At 67.2% G+C, this 9,486-nt stretch overlaps 1 protein-coding gene and 1 non-coding gene across 8 annotated transcripts in view; both read right to left on the bottom strand.

Annotated features, from left to right (window-relative positions):
- Window positions 1-2,389: 2,389 nt before the first annotated feature.
- The window catches only part of DMPK (DM1 protein kinase), a 34,278-nt gene continuing 27,181 nt past the window's right edge, over window positions 2,390-9,486 (bottom strand). For 2 of the 7 annotated variants that reach the window (XM_044988832.1, XM_044988833.1), the window contains exons 10-15: window positions 8,871-8,976; window positions 6,042-6,184; window positions 5,696-5,793; window positions 4,497-4,561; window positions 4,090-4,166; window positions 2,390-3,072 (exon numbers count right to left, since the gene is read on the bottom strand). In XM_044988832.1, the coding sequence (XP_044844767.1) occupies window positions 2,481-3,072; window positions 4,090-4,166; window positions 4,497-4,561; window positions 5,696-5,793; window positions 6,042-6,184; window positions 8,871-8,976 (1,081 nt within the window). In that variant the 3' untranslated portion in view covers window positions 2,390-2,480. Of the gene's footprint in view, window positions 3,073-4,089; window positions 4,171-4,496; window positions 4,562-5,695; window positions 5,794-6,041; window positions 6,185-8,870; window positions 8,977-9,486 lie in introns of all 7 variants that reach the window. The other 5 variants (XM_044988834.1, XM_044988837.1, XM_044988835.1 and 2 more) reach the window with 5 other exon arrangements.
- On the bottom strand, window positions 7,253-7,441 carry LOC123350695. Its single transcript, XR_006573802.1, has one exon. It is a non-coding gene; the product is annotated as a U2 spliceosomal RNA (small nuclear RNA).

Below are 9,486 nucleotides of genomic sequence, written 5' to 3'. Positions count from 1 at the left end.
TCACTCCCAACCGGCAGCCCCCTGCCAGCCCAGCCCTGGGTTCCCCACCAGCCCTGCCGGTGCCCCTCACTCCTGACTCGCAGCCCCCTGTTAGCCCAGTTCTTCCCCAGCATCAGCACCCTGCTCAGGTCTCCCTGCGTGGGGCTGGCAGCGGGGTCCGTCCCAGCTGGGCTGCACGGCGAGGCCTGGCTGTGGCTGTTTGCTGGGGCTCGGTGGGGCAGCTGCTCCTGCAGGGCGCCCCTGGGCTCACCCCCGGCTCCGCCCTGGAGCCTGATCATGGGCTCAGTAGCCTGGGCCAGGCAGGGCGAGGGGGGATGTGACCAGTCTGTGCGTGGGGTGGAGCTATGGGGGGGCGAGTGGGTGTGCGTGGGGGGGATGAGTGAGTGGGGGGGTGAGTGGGTGTGCGTGGGGCAAGGGGCAATGGGTAAGCAGGTGCGTGGGGCGAGAGGGCTGGGTGAGGGGGTGCGTGTGGGGGATAGTGGGTGGGTGGGTGTGCGTGGGGGGGATGAGTGAGTGGGGGGGTGAGCGGGTGTGCGTGGGGCAAGGGGGAATGGGTAAGCACGTGCGTGGGGCGAGAGGGCTGGGTGAGGGGGTGCGTGTGGGGGATAGTGGGTGGGTGGGTGCACGTGGGGGGGTAAGTGGGAAGGTGAGCGGGTGTGCGTGGGGCGAGGGGGATGGGTGTGGGGGATGGTGGGTAGGTGCACATGGGGGGGATGGGTGAGTGGGCATTGGGGGGCAGTGAGCGGGTGCCTGGTGGGAGGGTGGCTATTGCAGGGGCATGGGGTGGGCATCGGGGGTGGGGTATTGGGGTGGCCGGGGGTGGGGGAGGGCTCAGTGTGTGCACCTGGGCCATTCCTGTGTCACTCAGCTCCTGGCTGCTGCCCGCTGCCCATGGGCCTGGCCCTGAGGCCTGTTGCCCCCCCCACCCCCGCTGCGGGGGGGGGGGCGAGTGCCCCTTGCTGGCCTGTTCCCCGCACCCTGGCCCAACCCCCACCAGGCTGCATTTGGCCTGTGGGTAAAGCCCCACTATCCCCACTGGGGGGCACTTGCTTGGTCGGCCTGCTGGGCCCCTTTGAGCGTAACCCCCCCCCAGCAGGGGGCAGAGCTCGGCCCCAGCGGGGTTGGGGCCCCAAGGGCCAGAGCAGCAGCATCGCGCTCAGCCAGGAGGGGGCGCCCCTGGGCCAGCCAGAGGGCACAGTCGCCGAGCCCCCCCAGTGACTGGCCAGCAGAGGCCGTGTGGGGCCCAGATCCCCAGCTTCTCGTCCCCTCCACCATGGCAGATCCCTTCAGCCAGGCGGGGGCGCCCCAGGCTCGGCTCCCCCCTTGGTGCTGGGGCGGGCGGCGCTGATCCCGTGTCCCCCCTCCCCCCCGACGCTCACACACGAGGCTGGCGCCCCCGGGACCAATTCGGCTTCTTTATTTCCTCTCCACAGTTCAGACAAAGCCTCCTGGCCGGGGCCCTCGTCCCGCCTCCGGCCCCCGGGCCCGGCTGGCGCCGAGGGCCAATAAATACATGGGGGAGGGGGGCAGCAGGTGGCTATAAATTAACAGGGTCAAAGTGCAAAACTGCCCTTGGCGGCTCTGCCAGGACCCTCCCCCCAAGAGCGCCCCCCCCAGGTGTGCAATGGAGAAGGGTGGCTGGGGGGCAGGGAACCAGTGGCCTGGGGGTGGGTCGATGGGCGATGCCAACACTAGAAATAAATTACTAGCTGGGGGTGTTGCGGGAGGGGGGGGAGTCACTGCCCCCCCCATGGCAGAAGGGGGACCAGCAGGTGATGGGTGATTTAGCAGCATAAATTCAGCCTTTAATGGCGATGCCAACCCTGTGCCCGGGGGGAGCAGGGCACCCTGGGCAGCAGGCCCCCACCAGCTGTTGCCACCTTGCGGCTCTGTTCGGGCAGGGACGGGCACCCATGGGCTCCCTCGGCTGCGTCTCTGCAGGTCCCAGCCGGCCCCTCCGCTGGGCCCCTCCCCTTCCCATGGAGCAGGGGGGTACACGGCCGGTGCCAAGGACCCAGGATCACCGGGGCAAAGGGCGCTGGGAGCGGTGCCATGGGGCCTTCTAAGAGCCAGGGGGCTGGGGCGGGGGCTAGGAAACACCAGGCTCCTGTGGGGGGGGGGGTGTAGCGGGCTGCCCAGCCTGGCACCACCCCCTGGCATGACCATCGCTTCACCCCCCCCCCCCCCCAGGGACTGGGGTTACTTCCAAAGTGACAGGCCTCTTAGAACAATCTGGGGGCTAGTGGTTGGGGTAGGAGGGCTGGGAGCCAGGCCTCCTGGGTTGTAGCCCCAGCTCTGGGAGGGGAGTGGGGTGTAGTGGTTAGAGCAGGGGGAGTGGGGCTGGGAGCCAGGACTCCTGGGTTCTATCCCCAGCTCTGGGAGGGGAGTGGGGTGTAGTGGTTAGAGCAGGGGGGGTGGGGCTGGGAGCCAGGACTCCTGGGTTCTATCCCCAGCTCTGGGAGGGGAGTGGGGTGTAGTGGTTAGAGCAGGGGGAGGGGTGGCTGGGAGCCAGGTCTCCCGGGTTCGTTTGTCAGTTCTGCCCCTGACTCACTGTGCGTCCTTAGGTGCCTCTCTTCCTCGCGCTCTGCCTCAGTTTCCCCAGCTGACGAACAGGGCCGTGGGGTGGCGCTGGGGCTGGGCAGGGCAGGGGCTGCCTGTCCCACGCAGAGGGGGCTGGCCAGGGTCCGCAGTGGGGAGGCCAGAGGGCTGCCAGGCAGGAGCAGACGCACCCAGGGCCAGGGTAGGCCTAGGAGGGGACTGGAGAGATGGTCCCCTGATGGCAGGAGGGGCTCGAGCCACACAGCCTGGCTCCGGGTGGGAAGGGGCCTGTGGGCCTGGGGTGCTGGCACCCAGGCGTCCCCAGCTCTGGTGTGAGGCCTCCCGGAGAGGAGGGCTGCCGGGCACCCCCGCGGTGCTGGCCGGGCAGTGACGGGGATGGCGGGCGGGGGCAGCGGGGCGAGCGCCCGGCCTCGCTCAGGACGGCTCCCCCAGGTCCTGGCTGGGCGCTGCCAGCCCAAAGCCGCCGGTACAAAGGAGCAGGTATCCCGCCTTGGTGATGCAGGGCCTAGGTACCTGCGAGGGAAATGCACCGTCAGCAAGGGCACCCCCCTAGCAGGCAGAGGGGGCTCGGGGACTGGGGGCTGCTCAGCGGCTCCCCCCCCCCGGCTCATTATTCCCATTCCCCACCCCTCTGAGCCAACCAGTCCCTGCCATGGGGCCAGACCAGAGCCAGCGCCCCTAGAGGGGAAAAGCCCAATGTCCCATAATCCCTGGGGCCCCAAGCCGCCCGGTCCGCACCATGGGGCTAGATGGGAGCTGGTGCCCCTAGACGGGCCCTCGCCCGCTCCCCACAATGTGGCATGTTCGCTATAAACACCCGCCCCACGGAGGCCAAGCGGGGCTGGCGGCGGGTGCCCCCTGGGGCCTGCTGGTGGGAGGCCTGGGGGGCCCGGATGGAGGGCGGGTCACACTGGAGGGGGCTGGAGCTCATGTGGGAGCAGCCACATGGGGGTGACACATGGGGTTAGTCAGAGGAGGCGGGTCCGGGGGCAGGAAAGCACCTGAAGCCAAAGGTTAAGCAGGTGGGGCCCCGGGGGGCCAGCGGGGGTCAGATTGCAGCTGCCACCAGCGCAAGTTGGCTTTAAACCAAACCCCAGCCTGAGCCCCAAAGGTGGGGCTGGGCAGGGTGGGGGCAGGGCAGGCACAGAGCCAGGCACAAAGCAGGGCAGGGGGCACAGAGTTGGGCACAGAAACGGGCGGGTGAGGAGCCAGGCAGGGGCAGGGCGGGTGAGGCACCAGGCGGGGGCAGGGCAGGAGAGGCTCCAGGCGGGGGCAGGGCGGGTGAGGCGCCAGGCACGGGCAGGCCGGGTGAGGCGCCAGGCGGGTGAGGAGCCAGGCGGGGGCAGGGCGGGTGAGGCGCCAGGCGGGTGAGGAGCCGGGCGGGGGCAGGGCGGGTGAGGCGCCAGGCGGGGGCAGGGCGGGTGAGGCGCCAGGCGGGTGAGGAGCCGGGCGGGGGCAGGGCGGGTGAGGCGCCAGGCGGGGGCAGGGCGGGTGAGGCGCCAGGCGGGCGAGCAGCGGGGGCCGACGTACCCTAGAAAAGAGCAGCAAGTGGCGGTACAGAGGTACCACAAGCGGGTATTCACAGCGTCGCGGTGCCATGGTGCCGCCTGGCTGGATGGAGAAAGCAGAGATGCCCGATCAGCAGAACCGGCCAGGGGCCGTGGGGGGGGGGCGGGCCGGCACTGGGGCTGCACCCAGGCCAAACCTCCTCCCAGACCTGCCAGACCTGCCCCGGCAGGGGGAAGGGGACTGGGCCCTGCTCTCCACCCCAGCCCTGGCACAAGCGGGCAGAGCTCCCCAAGCTGCCCACAGACATAACCCACGTACACCCCCAGGCGTGGGGCCCTGAGTGGCACCGTTGGGTTGTAGCCTGGTGCCCAGCCCCGGTGCTAAGCCCCAGCTCCCCCCTCCAGACGGTGCCCCCAGGCCAGGCTTACATCAGTGGGGTGCTCCGTGCGGCACAGCCAGGGGGCAGCGCAGCCGGGGGGCCGCCCCACAGCAGCTGCAAGGAAAAGAGAGAGGTGGGACCGTGCGCGGCCCGAGGAGGCCAGCCATGCAGGGGTCACCCCCCGAGGGCAGACGGGCCCCCACCACCCAGCCATGCAGGGGTCACCCCCCCCACCCCACCAGGGCAGACGGCCCCCACCACCCAGCCATGCAGGGGTCACCCCCCCTCCCCCAGGGCAGACGGGCCCCCACCACCCAGCCGTGCCCACTGCTCAGCCCCGGTGCCTGCCATGCAGAGCTTCGTGGGCACCAGAGCCCCCGCCCCAGGCATGCACAGACCCCTGTCCCGCAGGCAGGCTCAGCCCTAGGTGAACCGAGGCCCCCACCCGCGCGGGCACCAGGGGCGGCACCTCAGCTCCCCAGCTCAGGAACGGGTCGGTCTGGCCAGGCGCGGGGGCTGGGTAAGGGCACCGGCCGGGAGCGTGGGTGTAACCTGCCCCACGCGGGAACTCGGCTTCCCTGGCCGTGCCAGGGCTCGGGGGCCAATTCCCGGCTCACATCCGCGGCTGCAGGGGGCAAAGCCCAGGCTAGCGCCGGGACAGACAGACGTCACCAGCCCGGAATGGTCTCTGCCCCCCGTCCCGCCCAATTAATTACGGTCCTGCCCATCCCCGGCCCCTTCCGTCAGCCTGAAACCCCCAGCCCCCCATTACAGGGGGATCCCCCAGTCGGACCAGAGATGTGGCCACCTCAGCATAGGGGGCCTGCCACGGGCCGATTTCCCCTGGCACGGGGGTGGGGCAGGAGCAGGGGAATCGAGGGGAAAGTGGGGGGCGGGGGAGGAGAAAGAGGAGGGTGCAGAGAGGGGAGTGACAGGGAATGGGGTGCACAGCGAGGGGCGTGACACAGGGGTGGACAGGGAGAGGCCCTGAGGGGAGGTGGGAGAAGGGTCCCAGGGGGACAGGCCCTGGGCAGGGCCCGGAGGGGGCAGACCAGGGGGTGTGTAGGGGGCAGGTCAGTGGGGGCAAGGGGGGTAGGGGGCCTGGGGCAGTGCCTGGAGGGGGCAGGGGGTGGGGCAGGCGTCATAGGGGGCAGGGCACAAGGGGGCCAGGGGGGTAAGGGGAGAGCGGGAGGGCGGGGCAGGGGGCAGAGCTGGAGGGGGCAGGGGGATGGGCAGGGGGGCACTTGCCTTCCTCCCCAGGCCGTTTCATCCCCTCGATTTGCGCCTCCAATCGCTTGATCTGAGCTTCCAGTTCCAGGTTGCGGCTCTCGGCCTCCTGCAGGCGGCTGGGGGGTGAGGGGGGCGCATCAGGGGAGCTGAGCCCCAGAACCAGCAAATCTGCCCCCCGCCCAGCCCCCTTCACATGGGCACCGCTGGCTGGCAGGGGGCGCTGCCACACACCTCAGGGGGGCAGCATTGGAAACCCCCCCCAGGCAGCTCCAGGCCCCTGACCCCCCTGCCCATGTCCCTGGCTCTCCCCAGCCCCCCCGCCCCGCCCATGCCCCCAGCTCCCCCCGGACTCCCTGCCCCTCACCTGGCGAAGGTCTGGTTGGCCACCTTGACCATGCTCAGCTCCTGGCGCAGCCCCTCCCGCGTGTGCAGCTCCGACTCGAAAGCCGCCTGCAGCTCCAGGAAGGCGGCGAGATCCAGCTTCTGCCCGTCGGGCGCCTTGCAGCCCTGGCCGGGAGAGAGCGGCCGTGAGGGGGGCGAGCCTGGCCGGGCACCGTGGCGCCAGGGCACCCAGCCAGGCAGGACTGGCCCAGGGGCTAGATGTGTTTGGTCGCTCCCGGGTTCAGCTCCATCAGGGGCCATAACCCACCCCGACTGCCCAGACCCCTGGTTCCCCAGCGTCCTTGCCCTCCTCCCCCCCACACACTGCTCATTACATTTTTTTAAAAAAGAATCCTCATGATTTTAAAGCCAATCTCGTGATTTCGGGGGTTAGGGGGAGGGTGGCATCGCTGAGACGTTAAGGATGATTATTTAGCATTTACATTACGGAAGGTTTGGGGGGAAACAATCAGGACTGAGACCCCCGTGTGCCGGGTGCAGCACGACACCTGGTGCCTTGTCTTGGTCTTACAAACCAAGACACATGGCACGTCGGCTGGGTGGGGAGAAGTCTCTGTAACTCATGCAGGTGTTGATACACGTATGACCTCAAATATTACCAACCCCCCGCCCCCCCCCCCCCACCGAAAAGAAACCAACAAAAAACCCAACCAACCATCTCCCCAACAGCCCCACAGTCTGGAAAGCATTCGGCCCTCACACTGTTGAAAAGACTCCCAGCAGAAAGAAGGATCCCAGCTTCTTAAACAATCCTCTAGCACAGGGGTTCTCAAACTGGGGGGCGGGACCCCTCGGGGGGTCACGAGGTTATTCCATGGGGGGGATCACGAGCTGTCAGCCCCAACCCTGCTTTGCCTCCAGCTTTTACAATGGTGTTAAATATATAAAAAGGTGGTTTTAATTGATAAGGGGGGTCGCACGCAGAGACTTGCTGGGAGAATAACTGGGCATGCAGAGAATTGCTGGGTACAAACGTTTGAGAACCGCTGCTCTAGCAAGACAAAGAACCTCACGTCTATAGACTCACAAAACACCCCCAAGAAACCGTAACAATCAATAAACCAAAGTGCTCCAGACGTCACATTTTTCAACTACTTGAATAAAATCCACTTTAAAGAAGCATCATCTCAGTAAAACTCTTTCTGATTTTCTGACCAGAAGATTCTCCCCAGAAGGAGCCGCACCGTTCCCGGCGGCACTGCCATACCAGGTCCATGCACGAGGCGGCTGGAGCAAGCTCCTAACCCAGCCCCCTGTTCCCAAAATCAATTCATTACACAGTCCTCACTGAAAGGACATGTCCGCGATTAAACTGACAAGAACAGATTTAAAACATGGATTAAAGTTAACGTTTAAAATTAAATAGACTAAGAGGGAAGGTACCGTCCATCTGGGGGCAGGCTGGAGTTCGGAGGGATGACAGGTATCGGTTGCAAGGGTGAGGAGATACATAAATATCACATAACTGGCATAGCCCCAGATTGGGGTGCAAGAGTTTTTGAAGCGTCAGTGGATAAGTGGGCTCGGGCACGCCACCCATGGGATGTAGAAGGAGTCCGGTGCAGCGAATGAGTACATGGTGGGGTGCGACCCTTGGTTCGTCAGGAAGGAAGTGGGTTATCTCCCTGGCCAGTGGTCTCAGTTACTCAGTGTGGTATTGTCGGTGTCCTGTATGAATGTGTCTGGACCACCCGATGGTGTCGGACCCTATGAGCTGTCTCATGAGCCGGGAAGAGCATCTACGCTTGAGCTTAGCGCATAGAGCCGAGAAACAATACTGAGTATCTGCGAGTCTCTGCCTCACCGTGACCAGGTCCCAGCCACGCAACAAACACCACAACTAGGTAACTCGAAGTGAGGCTCACTTCCCCGACATGACTCAGTGGAAGGATTCAAAGCAAGAGCCCTGAACACACAATTCTGTTCAAACACAAAGAAGTCTTGCAGCCGCCTTCCTCTGGCTGGTTTCCCTGTAGACTCCTAATCTGCATAACCCCACCCACTGAGGCGCTCTACCGCAGCCCCCTGCTCTTTTCTGTGCCTTCCCGTGAACCAGGACGGGGTTTCCACTGGTGCCAATGCACCGGGCCCAGGCTCCAAAGGGACCCCAGCCTGGCCTGCTCTCAGGGCAGGGGGAGGGGAGGGGTGGGGTGGGGCAGGGGGCTGGGAGCACCCCCACGACCCCAGCCCACACCCCCAGCCCCCTGCCCTGACTCCTGCACCCTCCCAGACCCTGCACCCCCAGCCCTGAGCCCCCTCCCGCCCCCTAACTCCTGGTCCAGACCCTGCCCCCCCAGCCCTGAGCTGTCCCCCGCCCCCTAACTCCCTCCCAGACCCTGCCCCCAGCCCTGAGCCTCCTCCCTCCCCCTAACTCCCTCCCAGACCCTGCACCCCCAGCCCTGAGCTGTCCCCCGCCCCCTAACTCCCTCCCAGACCCTGCACCCCCAGCCCTGAGCTGTCCCCCGCCCCCTAACTCCCTCCCAGACCCTGCACCCCCAGCCCTGAGCTGTCCCCTGCCCCCTAACTCCTGGCCAGACCCTGCACCCCCAGCCCTGAGCCCCCTCCCACCCCGTAACTCCCTCCCAGACCCTGCACCCCCACCCCTGAGCCCCCTCCCGCCCCCTAACTCCCTCCCAGACCCTGCACCCCAACCCCCAGCCTGCTCCTGCACCGTAACCCTAAACCTCTAAATCCGCCACTGCGGGGCACTAGCAGAGCTGGGGGGGGGGGGGCTGTGGGTTGGGACCCCACAGCAGGAAGTCAACTGGGCCCCTCAAGTGCAGCCACTTACCAGGTCTCCGGGGGGCAGGTTGGGGGGCTGCTCCTGTAGGGGGGGTCCCCGGTTGCACTCCAGCTCCATAGCGATTTCCCGGCCCCTGTCCCCCGGCTCATTCTGTCTGAGAGAAGGGAGAATCTCACGGCCCCGCCTGGAGCCCCAGGGCCAGCCCCAGCCCCCAACCCCACAGCACCCCCCCCAGGGCTGGACCCAGCCCCCAACCCCACTGAACCCCCCCAGGGCCGGACCCAGCCCCCAACCCCCCAGCACCCCCCCAGGTCTGGCCCCAGCCCCCCACCCCACTGCACCCCCCCCCAGGGCCGGACCCAGCCCCCAACCCCCCAGCACCCCCCCCAGGTCTGGCCCCAGCCCCCAACCCCACTTTGCCCCCCCACAGCTGGCCCCAGGCCCCAACCACACTGTACCCCAGCCACAGCTGGCCCCCCGCCACAGCTCTGTCAGAGCCGGCCCCAGCCCCCAAACCCAATGCCCCCCCACGGCCGGCACCCCAGTACCCCCAGTCCTGCCAGGGTCACCCCCAACCAGTCCTCAGGAGGGCTCCCCTTGCCCCTTGCCCAAGGAAGGGGAACCCCCCATTTCCCCCCAGACCAGGCCCAGCCCCTGACCAGGC

Source organism: Mauremys mutica, chromosome 15 (assembly GCF_020497125.1).
Source record: "Mauremys mutica isolate MM-2020 ecotype Southern chromosome 15, ASM2049712v1, whole genome shotgun sequence".
NCBI classification, from domain to species: Eukaryota; Metazoa; Chordata; order Testudines; family Geoemydidae; genus Mauremys; species Mauremys mutica.
The sequence above is the reverse complement of the archived record's forward strand: the minus strand, read 5'-3'. Positions and strand labels throughout refer to the sequence as shown.